The sequence below is a fragment of the Lutjanus erythropterus genome, chromosome 3, assembly GCF_056507025.1.
Source record: "Lutjanus erythropterus isolate fLutEry1 chromosome 3, fLutEry1.hap2, whole genome shotgun sequence".
Lineage (NCBI taxonomy): Eukaryota > Metazoa > Chordata > Actinopteri > Lutjaniformes > Lutjanidae > Lutjanus > Lutjanus erythropterus.
The window spans coordinates 40,430,266-40,453,240 of NC_139319.1; the positions used below are offsets into that span (position 1 = coordinate 40,430,266).

The 22,975-nt window shown below is 38.9% G+C and overlaps 1 protein-coding gene across 1 annotated transcript; it reads left to right on the top strand.

The window, feature by feature from the left end:
* The first annotated feature begins 678 nt into the window (after positions 1-678).
* Positions 679-22,481, top strand: LOC146330652 (uncharacterized). The gene is made up of 5 exons (XM_084716153.1): positions 679-1,229; positions 4,976-5,106; positions 11,283-11,462; positions 16,420-16,486; positions 21,345-22,481. The coding sequence occupies exons 1-5, from the start codon at positions 941-943 to the stop codon at positions 22,292-22,294; spliced, it is 1,617 nt and encodes a 538-aa protein (XP_084572279.1). The 5' UTR covers positions 679-940; the 3' UTR covers positions 22,295-22,481.
* Positions 22,482-22,975: the final 494 nt, after the last annotated feature.

Here is a 22,975-nt window from a genome sequence, read left to right on the forward strand (position 1 = left end):
TGACTTGACATAGCAGGAAGAACACAGTTGGATTTAATAAAATTAAAGGTGGAATTGGTAGGCTTTGTCCGAGGTGTCCGTAAACACCAGAAAGATTTTTGATTAATGAGACTAATTTCCAGGAAATACAATGTTTTGGATTAGTTTGGCAGGATCTCTGCAGATACAACCACCATCACACACTTCTAGTGGACCATGAGTGATGATTGAGAAGGATTATGTTACACCAAAATTAGTAAAGTAAATATTATCACATCATCTTAATTAACAATACTGTAATATAACACTTACAAGCAATGCAATATTATTTCAATATAATGTGCAACATATTCTTTTAATTACTTTTCAATATCATGCAATATTACTTGCAGTATCATTGCCAATTCTACCTCTCTATTTTAATTTATTTAGTTACTTAGTTTACTTGTTTTACTAAAGTTATCTTACTTTTATTGTTATTCTATCAGGCAATTTTAGCATTTACTCCATTTTATATTTATTATTGTTTTTATTCCTATGTTACGGTGATTTTTGAGAAATCACTGGCACAAGAATTTCATTCAGGATTAATAATGTTATTATTTCTTAATTATTTTTCTTATAGTCATATTTATATTTACTTGCTGTTGTTTAGTTTATTTTAAAGATGCATCTGATCTGCACGTTACTCCAGTAGCCCACTGAGTTGAGGTACTGTAGTGTGCTGCTGCTCCTGGACACAGGGGGCGCTGTTATACTGTATTCATCGTTCCTACTGGAAAAATACTGTCAAAAAAACTGGAGCTTCCGTCTACACAGCCGTCATATCAACAAAGAGTCCACAGCTCCACACAGAGAGTTATGCATTTCAGATAGCACTGCAACGTTTTTACAACAGGCAGTCTTGTTTTTAGGACAAAATACATTTCTTCGTCCAAGAGGTCGTGTGTTGACACGGACGATGTCGGTGGCCGTGGACTTCCATTCCCAGATCGCCTCCATCATGGAGGTGCTGGCGAACGCGGCCGTTGCAGAAATCTGTAAAGTTGTGGACGACGGATACGCGGTGGTTCATCTGGAAATGTCCCGGAGCCAGAAGGAGAACGAGTTCCTGCGGAGGAAGATCAAACTGCTGGAGCTGCAGGTCGCCCGGTATCGAGCGGAGAGGGTGAAGGGAGCGGAGGGCTCCATGAGCAGCCGCTTCACCGGAGTCCGTCTCCTCAACCGGCAGGGCAGGGACTCACTGGCCGGTATGTAGCCCCGGAACTCCGGTCACAGATCTGTTCAGTCTACAGAGGACGGTCAGCACAAACTGATTATTTCAGCAGGACGAATAAAGTTAACAGAGCCTCATTTCAACTAAAGCCGGAGCTTAACTTTAAAGTGACAGTACACTTAAATTAAAAAAACAGATCCTCTCACCTCCAGGGAGGTTTTGGGAGCCCTGTCTCTCAGGTTTCTGCCTCCAACCAGTCTTTAATTATATTAATGCTCCAACCTAACACAGTGGAGGGGAATGACATTTAATTACTGCTTCATCAGTATTAAAGGGATAGTTCACCCAAAAGTGAAAATTCAGTCATTATCTATTCACCCTCATGCCAACTGAAAGTCGGGTTTAGTTTTTTAGTCAACAAAATACTTTTGGAGTTTTACAAGAAAATGCAGAATCTCATCAAGTGAATGGTGACCAGTTTTCAAAATGCCTCCACACTGCTCGCCTGGTGTGATCCAAGTCTCCTAAAGCCTCAACATGTCAAGATGACTTAAAAAATGTTATTTACACCATGTTTTTAGCCTGAATGGTCACTGTAGATCCTTAGCTTGGAGTCACGTTCACATGCACATACACACTGTCTGAACTGGGTCTGTGAGGTGTGACGGTGTGCAAACGGCATGTTGGGACTTTAGGAGACTTGTATTACACCAGACAAGCAGTATGGAGGCATTTTATGTTGTGTTTTGTATTTTTTCTAAGTTGTTTTTTTAATGTTTGAAAACTGGTCACCATTCACTTCATTGTTTGGGAGATTCTGCAACACTGTTTTCCTGTGAAACTTCAGCAGTGTTTTGTGGACTAACAAAATACTCCCAACCCTCAATCAGTATGAGAATGAGCAGATAATGACTGAATTTTCATTTTTTTGAGTGAGTTATCCCTTTAAAAATTACATTATAAGATCCAACATCTCTCAGAACAGTATCTCAGTTTGGTAACACTTTACAATATAAGGATAGAAATCATGGACTTAAGTAATGCTTAACTACTGCGTAACTCATGGGGCTGGTTTCACAGACAAGGTTTAAGCCTAGTCTCAGACTAAATGCTTGCTTAAGCAGTCTTAATTCTAAGTAACTTGCTCAGACCTGTATTAAAACAGTCATAGACTAAACTAAATTGAAGCTTAATTTAATCCTTCAAAGATGCAGCCTTAACCTCTGCATAGTGCTGTTTGTGAGGGGGCATGGACTGTTTACAATCTCTAAATCAGGGGATCCCAAACTTTTTTAAAAAACCTGGAACTTCATGATGGGCCACAGGCAAAAAGCACACATCTAATATAATGTTTTTGTATAGTTAAAATGAAAAGTGGTGCTGTGATCCTAGGTTCTCTTAACTGACTGCCTATCTGTGCAGATTATGAAAAAATAATGAATAATTATTGATATTACATATATAAAGAGTTTGTGAGATTACTTTTTTGGTCACTTTTATTTATTGGAAACAACAGGAAGATAGGAAAGGTAAGAGAGAACACAACATGCAGCAAAGGGCCACAGGCTGGGATCAAACCTGGGCCCCTGTGATAAGGTCTACTGTCTTATTTGGGGCTGAATGATTTTGCAAAAAAATATCTAGTTGCAGTTATTTTGACTGATATTGCAATTGTGATATGATTTGCGTCATTAGATACAATGATCATTTTTACATCAATATTCTTATTTTAACTGAAAAACATGTTAAACTATGGTGTGATTTTTTTTTTTTTTTTTTTTTTTCAGAAATCTGTACCAAATGAAGATCTTTTCTTAAGTCTGTAGAATCTGAAGTGTAGGACAGGACATCTCTGTTTCACCACATACATTCATTTAAAAGTTTGCCTTTAACAAATGTTGTACCTCCTGTGATTTGAAAATTGCAGAAAGCCATATTATGATTTCGATAACATTTTGATTAATTGTGCTGGTTTTATTACATGGGGCGCACACACACGTGTGAGCCACCAGGACACCCCATAAAGAGCATTTTTACCTCACAAAAATAAGACAGCATAAATAACGAATTACAAAATAATTTCTTAAAAAATATATTAAATCTAAAAACATGGCAGACCAATCAAACTTGATGGCAGGCCAGCTTTGGCTCACGGGCCTCATATTGGACAGCCAGATGTGTCTGGTTTATTTTAAATAACTGGATGTTTGACACAATTTGTTTTGGTAGTGTTTTCTCATACTCACTGAAGTTTTTTGAACAAATCCTTTTTGCCTCTGCTGTTGTTTTATCTCAAGATTCACACCAGTCTTTGTGGTTTCTATTCCATTATTAGTTTTTTGTGAGCAACATTATTTACATACCATACTTCAGGACAGGGCTGAACAATTAATCAAAAATTATGTCAAAATCTCACTATGGCTTTCTGCAATTTTCAAATGACAGGAGGTGTAATATTTGTTCAAGGCAAAATGTGTCAAAAAACTTTTAAATGAATGAATGTAGTGAGCCAGATGTGATGTGTCCTGTCCTACACATCAGATTCTACAGACTTAAAAAAAATCTTCATTTGGTACAGATTCCTGCAAAAAATCACACCGCTGTCATTTTAACATGTTCTTTAATCAAAATAAGAACAATTATGTAAAAATGATCATTACCATTAATATTGCAAATCATATCACAAGTGCAATATCGGTCAAATAATCACAGTTAGATATTTCTCCAGATTGTTCAGCCCTAACCTAAATAAGGCAGTAGTTTTTATTGCAGTGGCCCGGGTTTGATCTCAGCATGTGGCTTGTGAAGTGAGGACACTAATTGTTGAAGTTCTGAAAGTGAAATTCTTTCTCTTTCCTGCTTGATATATGACTTCAGGTCCTCAACAGTCCGAGGTCTCTGTTGTCATATTTTGTACTTCATAATGCACCACACATTTTCAATGGGAGACAGGTCTGGACTGCAAGCAGGTCAGTCTAGTACCTGAACTCTTTTACTATGAAGACACACTGTTTGAACACGTCCACATTGTGTCTTGGCATCATCTTGCTGAAATAAGCAGGGACGTCTCTGAAAAAGGCGTCACCTGGATGGAAGCACATGTTGCTCCAAAACCTGTATGTACCTTTCAGCATTAATGGGGCCTTCACAGATGTAACAGTTACCCATGATGCCATGTGCACTAACACACCTCCGTGCCATCACAGCTGCTGTCTTTTGCACTGGTGACAATCTGGATTTTCCTTTTCCTTGTTAGCCTTTTTAGAGGACATGACATCCATGATTTGTGAAAACAATCGTGCGTCAGTCGATCTCAGATGAGCTCGGGTTCAGAGAAGTCTACAGTGTTTCTGGATGTTGTTGATGTATGTCTTTCTCTTTGCATGGTAGAGACTTAACATTTGTAGAGGCAGCAACAGACTGTGTTTACTGACAGCAGTTTATTGCTCCTTATGTACAGAGGTATCTGGATTCTTTGAATCTTTTAAAATTGTTATGGATTGTAGATGTTGAAATCTCTAAATTACTGCAGCTTTATGTTGAGAAACGTTCTTAAACTCTTGGACTACCCACCTTTGAATAACATGGTGAGAATGTGTCAATGTGTGTTTTTATATTCCCATGTAAGATCATTGTAATACACTGATCATCTGCTGTAAGACAAGAGATGGAAGAGAAGTAGTCTGAATGGTCAGCCGTGCTGCTTTGTGGTTTTAAGATGCAGAGATACAGAGAGTTTAGGATTTAGTGGTTAATTATTCTCCTCTACTGTTCCACAAGGCCCCTCTCTGCAGGGCAGGACCAGGTTCCTGAACCGAGGTCCAGGGGCTCAGCAGCCTGTGCAGAAGACCCAGCCCATCAACCTGGACCAGGATCCTGATCAGGAGGTCGTCACTACCACCAAAACTGAGGTAGATATCCTACAGTACACCGACACCAGAAAACCACCTTTATGTTTAAATAATTTTTTAAAAAAAGAAGGGATTTTTTTTTTCCGTTTCGTAAATGTGAATATTTTCTAGTTTCTTTTCTCCTCTCTGACAGTAAACTGAATATCTTTGGGTTGTGAGTGCAACAAGACATTTGAGGACGTCACCTATGGGAAACACTGACCAACATTTTTCATCATTTTCTTACAATCTAAAACAAACAATTGCTAATAGACTGATTGAGAAAATCAACTATGAAAATAATCGTTAGTTACAGCCCTAACAGCTACACCGTGTAAGAACTGTGATTAGTCAGTGTGTTTCAGATGGTAGTAGAGAGTTGAGATGAGATTAAGCAGTTTAGGAAGTATAGCTATTATTATTATTATTATTATTATTATTATTATTATTATTTATTTATTTTATTTTTATTTATTTATTTATTTATTTATTTATTTATTTATTTATTTGCACAATAACAGAAGAAATACATTATCAAGAGGAGTAAAAGAATCAGAGTGTGCAGGTGAAAAAACTCCAAAGGCTTCTAAAAGGAAAGTCTCCTCACTAAGCATTATACATAAGCAAATACAACAGACATGAAATCCTCAAAAGTGAGCAAACAAGCAACCACAGAGTCAAAGTAGGCTTCTCCATGTCACCAACAGCTGTCTCACTAGGAGGCCAATAGTCCAGTCCACTATCATATACAAATATCCGAGCACAACCACTGCATACATGCAGTATGCATGGATATATGCCCAGATACAGCCTCATCATCTCAGCTGTGTATTAATTATGTACTTGTAAAAGACCAGAAAACACTTAATGATCATGTACACACATTATGTACAAATATCAAATGTGTAAGCTGAAGCAACATCATGAACATGGCAGCTTCATATCAAACAACTTTTTTTTTTTTTTTTAAAGAAAACTTTATTTTTGTTGGTTGTCTGACAAAAGACACAATGGACTACAGACAGGGTTATCATGGGTGAAGAAAAGTGCCTGACGTGTAAAATGAAGATCAGTTACAGTATTAAAGCCTAGCTCAGTGATTGCCCTTTAAGATCCTGGAAGTTTTTTATGACCCTTGATAAGAGTCCATCCTGTTGGTACAAAAGAAAACACAGAAGAGGAAAGGCAGACTTCTCCAAATGAAATCCCTTCAGGTTCAGACGGGATGTCCTTTTTTCCAGTGTTTTTCATGGTTTTTGGTAGTATGCCTCAGAGAAAAAGTCAATCGAGCCATAGTATACATTTGTTGAACCATTTCAATCCACTCAGGGATTGTAGGAGGCTCTTCACTCAGCCATTTTCTAGTTATTACTTTTTTTTTTCACTACCTGTTAATAGTATTTGAAACCAATATCTGTCCTGGTTTTTCAGCCCAGCTGGTACATTTCCCAAATACGTAACACTGAAATTAAAACTGAGCTGTGGGCTGATTTTAGATCAGTTACTACATCTATGCAATAGGAAGAAATGGTAGGACACTCCCTAAAAAAAGATATCTATCTATATATGTATATAAGCTGTGGGAACATGTTGACTGTGTGTGACAGAGGTCTTATTTCTCCATCTTAACAGAATGGTCTCTGTGCACTTTACTGTTGTCAGCATCAGTTATAATCATTATTGATTTATGACAGAACATTCAAGGAACAATTCTTGGACACAAGTTTTAGAAGAAGCAGGAAAACAGTTTGTGTTGTGTAAATCTATATGGCCATTTAGTCAGATCCTTCATCAGAAGGTATTAAAGAGTATTCAAGTAGACCTGCAATCATTAATTGATTATTAATCAATTATTAAACTAATATCAACTATTTTGATAAGTGATTATTTTTTTAGGGAAAAAGTGTCCATATTCTCTGGCTTCAGCTTCTTCAATTTGAATATTTTATGTTTATTTATTTATTTATTTATTTTTGCTCCTCTGAGGGGGGGGGGGGGGTTTGGGCAACACTGTCTGAACACTTTCCGAACATTTTCTGATGTTTTATAGACCAAACAGCTAATCGATTAATCAAGAAAATAATTGGCAGATTAATCAATGATGAAAATAATCACTAGTTGCAGTCCTGTGTTAAAGGTTGTCTCTTGGTTGTGTGGACATTCTGCTGTAGACACTATGTTAGTTCTAAAATGTTTCATCTTATATCTTGTCTCTTGTCTGTCCTGATACATACTTTTTTGTTTTTACGTGATGTGTTCATGTTTTCTGTATCGTCTCATGTTTCATAGTCTATGTGTCTCTGTGTTTTCTATGTTTACCAGCACAAAGACAAAGTTCCCCTTTGGGACAAATAAAGTCGGGGGTGAAATGTAGTTTATGAAGACACTGTTACAGGGAAGTCTTTTTTTTCTAGTAGTGAAGCCAGTTAAATTGCAAAATGGCTTCTGCTGCCTTTGTTTTTACTGTGGTGTGTCCACTGTCAGTACTTAAAGCCACACAATTAGAAGTCAACATTAATATAGCTTCATGTATATTCATCCCTTTTAAGATAATTCTTGCCTCTTTTTATTTATGTCACTGCTGGTCAAACAGACAGTTCACCACTAAAATCAAAACTAATATTTTTTCCACTGGCTTGTAGAGATATCACATGGTGTGAGCTGCAGAGTTTTGGAGACGTCTGACATAGAGTTGTCTGCTTTCTCTCCAATATAATGAGTCTAAAAAATACAAAAAAATCTATGTGTCTTCCCAGAAATCATGTAACTCAAGATAATCCACAGACCTTGTAGTGAGCATGTAACATCATGTATAAATACTTTTTCTGAAGTAGAATCTACTGGAACTTCTTTCTTTTCTACTTCTTTCTAGTAGTTCCTTACTGCTCACAGCGAGGTCTGTGGATTATCTTGACTAACAGGGTCATGGTTTTTGGAAAGAGACACTGCTGTTGATCAAATGTATGTTTTTTGGGTGTTTTTTCTTTTTTTTTTGGTGTTTTGAGCACCACTGAGTGCCATTATATTAGAGAAAAAGCAGACATCTCTATGGCCGACATCTCCAAAACTCTGCAACTCACAGCAAAAAGAAAATAAAAGGTAGATGGATAAATGCCACTACAGATGAGAGGACAATATATATACTTTTGATTTTGAGCTGAGCTGTCAATTTAAGAGCAACTGAGTGTTTGTAGTGTTAGTTTCCACCTGTGCAGAGCCTGTGCTTAATGTCGTACACTGAATGTGCATCATTTCTAATTTGTAAGCTCGTGGCTCTCATATTTAATCTACAAGTGTGTTATTACAAGAAGTATGTGCACAGTGTCCTGTAGGTTATAGGATACTGTGCACATACTTCTTGTAATAACACACTTACTCGTGGGTTACAGAAATGGATCTTTATTGGTGAATGCTGGAACAAGTTGCAACAGAAATCCACAAAATTGCTCAGCGTCTCTACATGTGTAACTATAGAATCAAGCAGAATTAAACGTTGGACGCTGCCAACCTCCAGAAGTGACAGGTGTCCACATACGCTCCAGTGTAAACTGAAATCAGAAATTTTCAGGAGGGAAGCAGAAAGTCTCTATGAAAGGACGTCTCTGAGCCAGGAGTCACAAAGCAATTACCATCACCATGGCAACCTTTGATTACAGCTGGGAACACACAGCTGATTGAGTTTTGCTAATTAATGCAGTTTGATACGCACACACACACACACACACACACACACACACATGCAAGACTGAGACATTCTCACACCCTTTCAAGTATTTATCAAGTCTTATCTACATATTCATAGTTTCAGTCAGAAAGTCCATTCAAACCTTATCATTTTCCAGATCTTTCATACATTATGATTTATTCCACTTTTCAGTCCTATTCATCCTAATTGGACTCTTTCACACTTTTCCTGCTATTCATATTCCTTCATCTGTGTCTTCATACAGAGTTAAGTCAGCTGTGCAGTGTAGCTCACAGCATCCCTCACCCCTTTCCCACTTTTCCAACTATTCACACTCTTTTCAACTTGTATCTTTTCATTCATACTTTTAGCCAGAAACCCACATTTTTTTATACATTATGAATTTATTCAACATTTAAATCTCATTCATACTAGACTTTCCAGCTCTTCATGCAACTTTGACAGCTTCTCCACACAAATTACATCCAGCAGTTCAGTTTAGCATTAGCTTTTCAACAAACCCTAAAATATTCCACCTTTTGATGGATTGTTGGTATTACTCAACATTATACAGTCTATCTTAAGCTTTTTAACCTCCAGCATTCACACAATTTCTTCAGAAGTTGTCCTCTCTAATCCATTGCTGCATATTTTGATAAATGAGTGGTTGTTCTGCTCTTAGCTGTCAGCATGACTCCCAGCTTCATCCCTTTCTCACATTTTCAACTATTCATAGTCATCAACTTTTGTCTATCATTCTTATATCTATTCATCTACTCATTCATTCTTTAAGCCAGAAAGTCCATTCAGTCCTTATAATGTTCTGCATCTTCCATACATTATGAGTTCACTCAACATTTAAATCCCATTCATACTAATTAGACCCACTTTCTAACTTTTCACACAACGTAAGCTGCTTCTCTATACAAATTAAATCCAGCAGTTAAGTTTAGCATTAGCCTTTAAAAAAAACTAAAATATTTCACATTTTTCATACATTATTACTCAACTTTTAAAGTCAATAATGCAGTCAAACGTCAGCTTTTCTACTTCCAGTATTCACACTTCAATTTTATGTTTCTTCTTTTTTTTTTATTTACTTTTTATTGACGTTCAGCAACAAAGAACTATGTACATCTACTTCAATTATTAGTCACAGAGTATCAGCCTGAATGTCCCCTTTTTTAGGACAAAAAGAACACAAATAAAGAAAAACATAACATGAACATTAACACACAGGGAGTGAGATGTGGTTATTGCTACATACACATGATGTATTATCTACGGTTAGCAGTGTCAAAGTCCGGCCTGTGTGGTATTATGTAATCTATCCATTTCTTCCAACATAAGAAAAATAGGTCCCTCTTGTAATTCACATCTGCTGTCAATCTCTCCATCTTGCAAATGTCCATTGTGATGTCCATCCACATGGTTAAAGTTGGGCTCTCCCATGAAAGCCATTTTTTTGTAAGGGCTTTTTTGGCTGCTACCAACAAAATACTACACAGATATTTGTCTCTTTTTGGTCATCCATCGGGCATGAGTCCAAAAAATAAAATTTTACTTTGCATAGGTATGTGACTCCCAAAAATGTCTTGTATGTCATTATGTATTCTCTTCCAGTAGGCTTTAATAACATGACAATCCCAAAAAACATGATAATGATTTGCATTTGTATTTCCACAGTTTCTCCAGGAAGCAGGAGTTACTTTCATAGTGAAATTTTTGGCAAGGTGTGATAAAATATCTTATCAGGCTTTTCCAGCCAAACTCCCTCCAACTCTGTGAGCTGCTACATTTCCATTGATATGCCCATACTGTTATCCACTCTGCCTCTCTTATATCTATTCCTCCCTCCTGTTCATAAGCCCTTTATATAGACCTGAAATAATACCTCTATCTTTATTTGAACCATATGCTCTTTTAAATAGGTCTCACAGCTGTTTACTTGATTCTGTTACTCATTTTATCTAGTCACTGACAAAATGTCTCATCTGTAAATAATGATAAAAATCATGTGCTTCTAATGAATATTTCTCTCTAATCCTTTCAAAACTAAGTAGTGTACCTTCTTTCAATTTTATGTTTCAAATCTTCCGTCCATTATGAGTTTATTCAACATTTAAATCCTATGCCTGGTAATTAGAACCACTTTCAAACTCTTCACACATGCAACTTACATACAGCTTCTTCTCCATACAAATTAAATCCAGCAGCATTAGCTTTTCCTTACCTTAAATTATTCCACATCTTTCTTTTTAAGCCAATAATGCCGTCTAGCATCAGCATTTCAGCTTCCAGCATTAACACCGCAATTTCTTCAGCAATTGCTTTCTATACTATAAGAGTGGTGCTCTGCTCTTAGCTGTCAGCAGTCCCTGTAATGGGATAGGTTTGTTGCGGGCAGCCATTGTGGTCTGATGGTTCCCTCTTGTTGAAATGTTATGCATTTTTTGAACTCAGCTTAGTTAAAAGAGATAGAACATTATTTTTAATCAGTTTGTTCTCTCAGTCAGCAGAACCTGAGGAGGAGGGGGAGCTCCTGATCGTCAAGGTGGAGGGAGCGATGGAGACGGGAACCACCAACCATGAGGTGCCAGTTGATGCCACCACTAGCAGCAGAGGTGACGCAGATGCCGCCTCGAAGGACGCCAGCGACAGCCAGCCGACCAGACGCCGCAGCGAAACGGAGGTCAGTGGATCTGACATCGTCACCTTTGTTGTCGGCAGGACAGCTGAAACTGACAGCAGCAGTGACAATACCCACAGTTCCCAGCTGGAGCTAACAGGAAGTGATGTCAGAGCAGGGGACAGTGAGCCGCTGAACTCAGACGCTGACATGGCGCCAAGTGGGGACGCTGTGCCAGCTTCCTGTGATGATGAAACGGACGTAAGAAACAATGATGAGGCTGCGTTAGACAACTCCAAGTCCTCCCTGTCAGAGGTGATAGTCATTGATGGAGGGGGGGCGTCAGACAAGGAGGGGGAGGAGTGTGAGTGGACAGATGTAGACCAGACACAGAGAGAAACAGGGAGAGGGAGACACACACATGACAAAACCACATTACCCACGAGTCATCATGCTGGGCGGGAACCAGGAGGACAAAGATCAGTGCAGGTGAAGTCCTCTCTGCAGGTTCTGCCTCGTCACACTCCGGGAACATTCAGCGGCGGAACTACGTCCAGTATCATCTCCTCCAGCGATGCACACAGCGTGGCTCTGCACCGCCCCCTGAGCCACCACAAATCCTTCTCCAGCAGCTTCCACCACACCTTCTACCACGCCGTCACCATGGAGCGCCCGTTCGGCTGCACCATCTGCACCAAGCGCTTCTTCCTGGAGTCTGACCTGCACAAGCACATGGCCAGGCACACGAGGGAGAAGCCCTACACCTGCCTGCTGTGTGGCAAGAGTTTCGTGTGCCAGAGCCAGCTGGACATCCACCGCAACGTGCACACCGGAGAGAGGCCCTTCAGCTGCTCCGTCTGCAACCGCCGCTTCTCCCACCCCAGCAACCTCAAGAGGCACCAGAAGATCCAGCACTGAACACACAGACCAGACCTCCCACAACACTGCTGCACCAAAGTTTTACAGACAGGGCCGGGTTTTCCTCGAAGACGACTAGACGAGCCTTTTTTACAGTTTCACTTTTTAATCCTGACGCATATTTTTGAAAGACTTTTCAGAGCATTTCATTTTTTTATTCAGAATGAATAATAATAAGATGAAAGAAATGCAGAGCAGACTGAAAGAAAATGTGACATTGCAAGAACATGAGCAGCACAGTCTCTGTCTTTTGACTTATCTGAATGTTTCTCAAGTTTGTTTCATCATCCAAACATTCATGGTTTTATTTCAAATCTAATGTGGGGATGGCAGACGAGAATGAGGACTATACAGAGAATGACAGAATACAGTCCTTCCGGCAGCAACAATTCAATTTTTGGAATTATTGTGGCCTAAAATGCTTGATTTCACGTAGGGCTGAGCAATATATTGATATTTTATTGTATCATGATATGAAACCAGATATCATGGTAGATTGATGGAGGTAATTGGTCAAAAATAATTTGTTTTTGTCCATATCACCCTGCAATAATACAAGAAACTAATTTTATCACCTCAGCCACTTCCACCCCTAAGAGTATACAACATCTTGTCAGTCACAACCTACAAAATCAATAATTATCCATATTGACCAATATAAAACTTCACTAATGTGAATGTTTTTCAGCTATATCACCCAGGCCTAATTTTACGGCAGGTTTTCTAAAAAATCGTGATGCACATTGAAATGTGTGTAAGTGTTTTTTGCAATGAAACTGTAGGAGCAAGTAAAATTACAAAAAAAAGTTGAGATTTTTTTAGGTGTAATTCATTAACTATCAAAGGCAACGTGTACTGATGAGAATAAAACCACACACAGAAAGCAAAATATGCATAATTTGTGAATGAAGCAAAATCTTTTCAGAGCTCAAACTCAGTCAAAATAGCATAAAATGATAAAATACAAAATTGTTCAGAGTTTTAATAAATGTCAGTAACCAGAAATAACTAATTACCTTGAGTTCTATTGACTACCTGTAACAAAGTCAAGTTACAGTCAAGTAACTTACAGTCAAGTCATTGAATTGTACATGTATAATGTTTGCATGGAGGACTGCTGGAACTCGCAGGAAGCGACAATGATTGGTCAGTGATTGGTGATTGGACAAAATTGCATGTCATGTAGAATTCAATTCAGACAATGGCTGAATTTGCGTTAATCGTTGCAATCGCAGCTTTCTGGAGGGACTGAACTACAAGACATCAAAAGGCTGCTGCACTGGAGAAATAATAGAAATCTTTAAGATGGGAACGTTTCAAGGTTTAAATCCCACCACCCAGAAGAGTCTGATGTACTGAGCAGTGTCAGGGTGTTTAACTTATTTGAACATTCTGTGTAAAGATGCTGAGCAGGTAAAAAAGCTGGGTAGTGACCCACCTGGTTAAAGGAGCAATATGTAAGACCCCACTGTTTAAAAATAAGTACAGGGAGTTGGAGCCATGCACGGTTTATTAAATAGTTTGAATCTCTATTTTATATCCAGTTGATGGTTGAAGCGAGTTGTTTCATCCCTTCCTCCTCGACTAAAGCTCAGGCAGGCTGCCTGCAGGAAAACAGAGGAGTGCAACATTACAACTGGATTGAATTAGAGCTGCACAATCGTTCGAGCATCGTCATCGCAATGTACATGTGCGCAATAGTCACATCGCAGGTCCTGCGATGTGGGAGGCAAATGAACTAAACGTGTTCTCATCTAATTTCAAGGGTACCTGACACACACTGTGCGCAGCGATCCACCAATCACAATCGTTCTTAATCAGTTTGTCAAAGCAGACCACGCCCCTGCATATGGAGTGAGTCACAAGATCAGTGCAGGTTAATTGTCCACAAGATGGCAGCAGTGCAGCGTAACATAAAGTGCTATTCAAGTCATCTGGTGAAAATTCCTTTATTTTTTTATATCGCAATATATATCGCAGGGTTAAAAAAATGCAGTGTCAGTTTTTTCCAATATCGTGCAGCCCTAGATTGAATAACAAGTGACGATGAGTCCTCCACTGTAAGTTTATCAGCTGTTTATAACTCTGTCAACGTTAAGTTAAGCCTGTTATCCTGAAAACAAAATCCCACCACCTGCCAGACTCCCATTAACATTTTGCTCAGTATAACTGTTATAAATATCTACTCCTTCTAAAAAAAAATCTAAAGGATTTCTTAAATCTCATAAACGACTCTAACTCATTCAGCGTTAATCTGAACTGTGATAAACATGAGAGAGACAAACAACAACAGTCATTCCAGAACAGAATGGACATTTCAAAGGAGAACATGCAGGCTGAAGTGTTGTAATCAATTTAACACGTTTAATCTCTCTTCATCTCTGATGACATGTCATGATCATTTTATAATTTATTATAAAATGAAATGATGTGGCATATTTCTTCTTTAACTGCCAAACTGGTATCAGTAACATATGAACGGCTGGTAAGATTTAGAGAATTATATTAACATAACATTTCAAAATCATGTCAGTAAACGAAACAAAGCACAGCATGTAATCAAGAACTGAGAGCTCCCTCCATATGATTACTGTCTAACTCACTGAAGCCGTGAGTACCAGACACCTGCTGTGTGTCCGTCTGAGTGAGCAGAGGCCATCACTTGAAAAAATCACTGAAGTGTATTCTCTGAAAAAGGCTGTAGAGATGTTTTCATGTTTTCCTTTGATTTCATTTCCTTCCAGGGAGATTTTTTTGTGAATTCACCCATCAGTTCTTGTGTTTGTGTGAGTGTGTTTTATTTTTAATTACTTGTTTTTTTATTATAATTATTTAATTATTTGGTTAGTTATTTTTTATCTTTGTTGTGTATTTTAATGAAAGTGCTTCTGTGGACTGAGAATTTAATGAGACAGATGAGTCTTCTTATCAGATCATCACATTTTCTTTTCTAATGAGAATTGCTGTTTCTCTTTTGCTCATATTAACCACGTAGATCACAGTTTTGATTATATTAAATACTGAATTTCCAAGTTGCAACTAATGATTATTTTCATAGTCAGTTATTTTCTCAATGAACTGATCAATAGTTGTTTGGTCTATAAAAGGTCAGAAAATGGTGAAAAATGTTAATCAGTGTTTCCCAAAGTCCAAGATGATGTCCTCAAAGAAACCAGAAAATATTCACATTTAAGAAGCTGAAATTAGGAAAAAAAAAAGACTTTTTTCTTCTTTTTTTTTTCAATTCGTTTAATAATTGTTTAATTTTCGCAGCTCTGTTCCATATAAATGCAGCAATGAGACAAAGATACAGTATGTGAGCAGTTGTAGCTGGCTCTCACTGTGAGGATTCTGCAGTCAAGAGGTGTTTGGTTAAAGAGCGATTCCATCTGCGTTCTTCTCTGGGATTTTTTAAACTTTTAAACTCCTAGTCAAGTGTTTTTAAAAAGCAGTGATGTAGAGTAGAGCGGTGACAGCCTCCCCTCCGTCAGCCTCGGGGGGTTTATATGTAGCAACATCATCATGCAGAAACCTTTGTCAGGTCATTTGGGAAAATGTTTTTAGAAGGACTTGGGGGGGAAAATATCCTTTTGATGCTGTGACAAACATACTGCAATGAACATTTGATTGTTCAGATCTGAAGAGAAAAAAATAATGGACCCGTCCTTTAAGTTTTCCACATGTTGTCAAAGCACCATCGCTGTGTGGAGGGCTTTTACACATCAGAGCCTCTGTCATCCTCGTAGATTCATCACATCAGTTTTGACATGTAGCTGCATGGTTGAACATCAAATGTATCCTTTAAATCAGAGCTTGGAGCTCACCAAAGATACGAGATAAATTTGTACTCATGTATACAAACTGTAGTGTAAATATGACAATAAATCATATTTTCAAAGAGTTTTTGTCATTTACTTCTTTAGTCAGAGTCAATTACTGCTGCAGTTGAAAGAGCTACACAAAAAACTGATATTTATCTTTTATATCCAGCACAAATATCTAACACCTCAGCCCAGTCACTCCTGTTTAAAGTAATAATAATTACTGTGTGGGAGCCTTGTGGGTTCTTTGTGTCAGCTAAACGCCTCCCTCCTCTTTCCAGGGCCAGGGATATCTGACACACACGAGCAGCCCTCACAGCAAGGCGGAAAAGATGGATGAAGTGCAAGGTATCAGTCTGTTTTTCTGTCACATTCTTTCCTGTGGTGGAAATGACCCTTCAGTTATGTCAACCCGCACCAAGCAGCTTCACAAACTCACTCTTTAAACAGTCGTGACAATTTTTTTAATCATCACCACTCTGTACAGAGCACAAGAAACTGTTTTTTATCTACTCAGGACCACTTCAGTCAAAGAAAACTGATTTCCGATTGCAGTAAGTTGCGTTTTCTGTTCTGGGACCCTCTGACAGGGTACAGAACAGAGCAAGCATCACTGACAACTGACTGACGACTGAGGTGGGCTGCAAATCAGCCTGCATGGTAGACAGGCTAAAGCAGCTTCATTTAAATGGAGATTTGCCAATTGGATGCTTAAAAGGTATATAATAATCTGAGCCATCAGCTGGTGTGGCTGCGTGAGATTGACTGAGATTATGAGCTGATCTTGAGTCTGTGGCCTGCCTGAACTAAAGCCATGATCAGTTTGTTTTGTACGGCAGCCCTGAGAGGCAAATAAGAAAAAAACATCCAACGATCTGGTTTCTTAAGTTTGATCTAAATAGTTTCCTCAACTGTCTTTAAGACTTAAAAACAGAAAAAAAAGTTTGCCATGATAATTCTTCTACATTGCTCTATTTTCGTCTGTGGAAACAGGTTGGAAAGAAAATTATGGACGATGATTTTTGTTGTTGTTGTTGTTGTTCTTGTAATACTCATTTTGGCCACAGGAGGCTGAAGTTTGCCACTATTAAAAATCATCTGAAAGAAAACATGAAAGATCAGAAAATTGTGAAAAATGCCGATCATTGTGTCCCAAAGCCCAAAATGACGTCCACATATGTCATGTTTTGTCCACAATTCAAAAATATTAAATTTACTGTCATAAAATCATAAAGAAACCAGAAAATATTTACATCAAAGAAGCCGGAATCAGAGAATTTTTCCTTTTTTAACTTAAAATATTACTCAAAATGATTAATAAGTTATCAAAATCGTTGATGATTAATTTAATAATTGATGCCACTCTAATGTGTTGCCAGTGTAATGAAACTGCCTGATGTTAACTTTCATATGTCGGGCTATTTGCATAATTATCATAATGACTAATATGGAAAATATTTCAGCAACTTCTTGGCCAATTTGGATAATACTGGAGTGGCATAAACTGTCACTTTAAATTTTGAAAATGTCAGAAATTAATTGACCAAGCAGACATGTTGTCCATGTGGTCAGTATGCTAATTCATGCTAATTATGTGAAGTGTAATGCTGTGGATCCATACTTTACATTTCTGACATAAAACTTTGGGGTGTTCAACACATCTGGGTTCACAGTAAGGTTCTGTTGGCTGGACAATGGACTAATGTTGTAGTGGTGCAACAGACAAACAAAAACTTTGTCTGGCAAACTTTTTTCCACCTGTTTTCACTGATGAAAAAACTTACTCTCCTGTTCTTAAGTTCTTAAGAGAAAACAAATAGTTTTCTGACAACATTGGCGCTCTGTGGCACAGAGGGAGAAGATACAGTATATCAAGCTTTGATATACAAACAGTACTTGTAATTAGATATGTTTATTGCTGGTTTGGCTCTACACACTAAATTTGTTGACAAGAAGAAACATACAGAATATCTGTCTCTCAATCTACTTGTCCTTTTCCTTCACTTGTAAAACTTCCAACCAGTGGATGTAACAATGTTAGAAATTGATTTGAGAAAGCAGGATAAATCTGCACACATTTCAAAGGATGGGGTTTACTCTCTGCTATGTGTTATGAAAGAGCACAGGAGTGTCTGATTATACATGTTGAAGCCCGTTGCTGAGAAAGTGGAGCCCCACTGCTGCAAAATCCGTTGTTCTTCCTGCACAGATTTAAAAAGAACTACAGGTTATTAGAGCTTAGATTTCTAGTCTCCTCCTTTGGGTAGCCAGCGAGTTTGCTAGATGAGTATTTTTGTCACTACGTTTTGGCCAACAAAGTAATAGCAACAGGGTAGGTTGGTGATTCAAAGCAAGCAAACGAGTGAGCCCTCAATGCATCCTGGGACATGTAGGCACTGCTGCCACAGCTCCACGAGCAGATTACTCAAATCATGAAACATCAAGTGAGCAATCTGCAGAAAAATATATATCAATAATTGATTAAAAAAATATACTAGATAAAAAAGGGGGGCATTTGTCAGAAATATACCATACAACTCTTTAAATAGTCAGCACAAAGTCTGTAATTTTCCTTAACTGATGGTTAACAACCAATAATCAAATTAATCTTAAATATCTTGTTCTCAGTTTTATTTCAGCGATGTTAACTGCACATTAGTTATGTGAAACATTCATTCAAGTACAAACCATTTGAAATCAAATAAGTTACACATTGAATACTCAAAGTTTCAAGGCAACATACTGCAGTAGATTTCTGAGGTTTGAGCCCAACTCAAAGTTTTACCGACTACTGATCTTGTGTTGAGATCATTTACTTTTCTTCTTTAGATAAATTTAAGGCTTTGAATTCTAGGAACTCAAAATATTTTGTATTTAGAAGTGAAAGTAAATGTTAAAATTTTAATATTATCAGTTAAAACTATCAGGCACTAAAAAGAAGACAAATCAGGTTCACAGCTCGTGACCAACTTTTGAATTTATTTATTTGTTTATTTATTTTAGTTTGTAAGACTCAAAGATTCAAATTTATCTAAAGTAGAAAAGTAAATTATCTCGACTAAATATGATAGGTCAGCAAAACTTTTTTGTTTATTTCAAAACATAAGAGTTTGACTTGGGCTCAAAAGTCAAAAATCTATTGGGGCGCCCCTATAGCTTGATTGGTAGAGCGTGTGCACCATGTGTTGAGGCTATCAGTCCTCTGCAGCGGCTGCCGGTTTAATTCCAACCTGCAGCACATTTGCATCCCCCCTTTCTCTCCCCCTTTCCTGTCATATCTTCAGCTGTCCTATCTGAATGATGAAAAAGTGTAGTGTGCTGCCTTGAAAGTCGTCTTAACTATTTTTGTTACAGTATACTGCCATTTCTAGACTAACCAGGCAGACCAAATCCTGAGAAAACCTGTTTACACAAAATATACATTATCAGATTAAAGCTGCTGCAGGTAGAAATCTTGAAAACAGTTGATTTTTGAGTCTCATCTGAGTTAAGTTTTGTTTTCTGTGTGATACTGAAGTACTGAGAGCTGAACGTAAAGAGACTTTTAAAAACATCTCTCTGCTCTCCTGCACACACATGAACTCAGTATCACAACACTTGCTTGTTGGAGGGGGACAGGAAGGAGGCTCGCCACCGTTGGGCCGCGGTCAGCGTGACGTGACTGCAGCCCGCTTGGAGGCAAGTCGAGCCCATGTTTCATGTCAGGCACGGCTCGCAGCCATATAAGCAGTCATGAAAATGCAATTCAGGGGCACCGCAGTTTGACTTGGACGACCAAAAAGTGTCAGTACAGAAGTACGGTGTCAGTAATTGTGTCATTTACTCACCCTGTAAACAGCACGGGCAGCTCCTCCATGGTGCTGCTGCACACAGGCTTACAAGCAAACATGAAGATAAATCCACTTTTTATTCCCAAATGTTTAGAAAACATACTCTGAGCTCTCATCTGGCTGGTCAGCACATCCATAATTGTTATGTGAATCGCTGCTGCGGAGGGGCTGAGAGGCAGGAGTGAAAATAAATCCACTTTTTCATCTCAAAAGTTTCAAAAGCAAATGCTGAGGTCTCATCTGGCCAGTCAGCGGCTCCATGATTTCTTTGTTGTTGCTGCAGAAGGTTGAAGCAGGAGTGAAGATAAATCCTCTTTTTAATCCCAAAACTTTGAAACATACACCCTGAGCTCCTCTCCTGCCAGTAAAGTAGCCGGCATCACAGCAACTCCAGTGTTTTTTTACCTCCAGAAGCACCAGTCTGCCACCAACCCTTCACTGCAGAGCTTCCCAGCTCTGAGCAGCTGCCTGTCAGCTCTGTGTCTCAGCTGCGTCCAGTCCTCTCGGCATTCAGCAAAGCTCCACGATACATGTGAATGAACACAACTGAAGGTGAACTCAGAAGTAACCGAGTGAGCTGACAAACTCCTGGGCTGTGCGTGTTGCTCATTAGGCTCTTTTCTCTTTATTATAATGCCGTGTTATAGCAACTTTTCCTGCAGTAGTTTCTGTCATTGATTCAGTGTCTCACATGGTTTAAGTCTATCATCACGGGCCAGATTCTCTAAATGCTGAAAACAGAACCATAAAGGAGGTGCAGAAGTCTAGTTCTCTCTCAGAACACCTGATTTACAATATGCTGAAAGGTTTATATGAAATAATTTCTCAATTATACCAAAACAATGTTGCCTACTGGAGCTTTAATAGGGCTTTAAAAACTTACAATACCAGTACCCTAAAGTGATACTGATACCAATAAAATACTTTATTTCACACCTTTTTCGAAGGTTTTTATGATGCTTGTGATGATTGGCTGCAAGAAAAAACATATAAATAATATTTTGTTTTTTTCTCGGTCTGGGTACCAAAAGGATTGAATGCAGTTATTGTTTGACTGGAGAAGTTTCGAGACTACCTGGTACTGAGTAATATCAATGCATACCTTACAGGTAGTAATACAGTTACCCAGACCTAATGATTAATCATTAACATCCTTGGTAGGCCATCATCTCCATAAACATTTTCAAAATGTTATTGTTGTGTTGTAATAGAGTTGCAAGCAAGAAGTGTGATAAAAACATCCAAGGTTTCTGACTCATCTGACAAACAGTAGTAGAAATGACTAAATTAACATAATCTATTCAAAAATAGTTTGTTGTTTTCTCTCAGTTTTCAACACAGTACAGTATTTTCTAATTCTTTCCTTTTTGCTGCAGGCTCATCAGGTGACACCTCAGAGAAACATAGTCCCTCCCAAAGGCTGCTGGACTGGCAGGAAAGCAGCGAGACTGAAGATATGGAGCGGCCATCTTGTTCCACATATACACCAGAAGCCACAGCAGGAAACTCATCATTTAGCCAAATAAGGACAAACCCCGCCTCTGGTTTCCCCATAAGGCCTCAGAGCGACATGGACCGGTCAAGCCCTGCATTGAAGACTGATGTCATTGTGATCAACTCAGATCCACGTGCAGCAGAGGACGGTTGCAGTGGAGCACTGTCGTCTGGACGAGGTGGAGGTGACAGAGCTGAAGAGGTGATGCCTCACACCGCTGTGAGGTCACAGTATCAGCCGCTGCTGTGTGTTCAGATCAATGAGCCGCCTGGTGACGTGATGTATGAAGGGAATGCAGCCTACACTAATCGCATCTCTACCTTCAACAACCCCCCTGTTACCATGGCGACAGAGGACTCCCAGCAACAGCAAACCTCTTGGTCTGGAATGCGGCCAATAGACAGTGTCCACTTCTCTGCTCAGAACCACCTGTATCAAGCGCCCAGCGGTCAGAAGCAGGAGTCCAGCTTGGCTCAGCCCCAGCAGCCCTGCCTCCCCTACGCCTGCACCTTCTGCTCACGCCGCTATGCCCACCAGTGCCAGCTGCGCATCCACGAGCGCGTTCACACAGGGGAGAAACCCTACCAGTGCACCCAGTGTGGGAAGAGCTTTGGCCAGGTCTGCAGCCTCAAGCGCCACCAGATGGTCCACACGGGGGAAAGGCCATTCCCCTGCCCCCACTGTGGCAAGCAGTTCTCCACCTCCACCAACCTGAAGGTCCACCAAAGTGTCCACACGGGGGAGAAGAGGTTCCATTGCTCCAAGTGCGGCAAAAACTTCTCCTTCCTCAGCAACCTCATCAGGCACCAGGCTCTGCACAGCACCAAGTAGAGACAGTTAGACAGACCACCTGCATGTATCTGAGGGGACAAATGGACCTGTACAGCCTCCTCCTGCAGTAAGGATAACCAACAAAGGCTAGTTTATGACATTAAACTGTTCACATGTTCATAATTATTGTGTGGATGATAGGTGAGATGCATCTGGGGCCTCATTTATAGAAATGTGCTTGTACTTGAACTTAGTCTTAAGATCATTTCCAACCATGTGCTTAAAGTCTGTGTGAAGGAGAAAGGGAATTTTTCTTCTAAATTGCTGAAAATCTGTGAAAACACTGAGAACTATGTAGGACTAAATTGTGGAGTTGGACCGTTAAAATGTTCAACATTTCTGTGTTTAGGAACTAAATTACTTGGTGGCGTGCCGGATCCATGGTCCTTTGATACTATATAAGCCCCACAAACTGACACACAAACACCACCACCACCACCACCCCACCCCACAATTTAGATTTTTCAGTGAGCCATTTAATTTTCAAGCACCCAAATATTGAGTGATATAAATAAAAAAAGTATCTTTATCTAAAATAAAAAATAAATAAAAGTAAATTATTCAGTCACTAAAAGATTTTAGGTGGGCTAAACTTGAGAAGAAAAGTTTGACTCAAAACCCAAAGACTTTGTGAAGACAGTTTCGTTGAAATTCAATTGGGTTTTCTCAGTTTTTTAAATT

Bases quoted from the DNA above. Each gene is read 5' to 3' on its own strand.
- LOC146330652 (XM_084716153.1), top strand. From the start codon at position 941: ATGTCGGTGGCCGTGGACTTCCATTCCCAGATCGCCTCCATCATGGAG. The intron at 5,107-11,282 runs GTAGATATCCTA...TTGTTCTCTCAG, and splicing joins TCACTACCACCAAAACTGAG to TCAGCAGAACCTGAGGAGGA. The intron at 11,463-16,419 runs GTCAGTGGATCT...TCCTCTTTCCAG, and splicing joins GACGCCGCAGCGAAACGGAG to GGCCAGGGATATCTGACACA.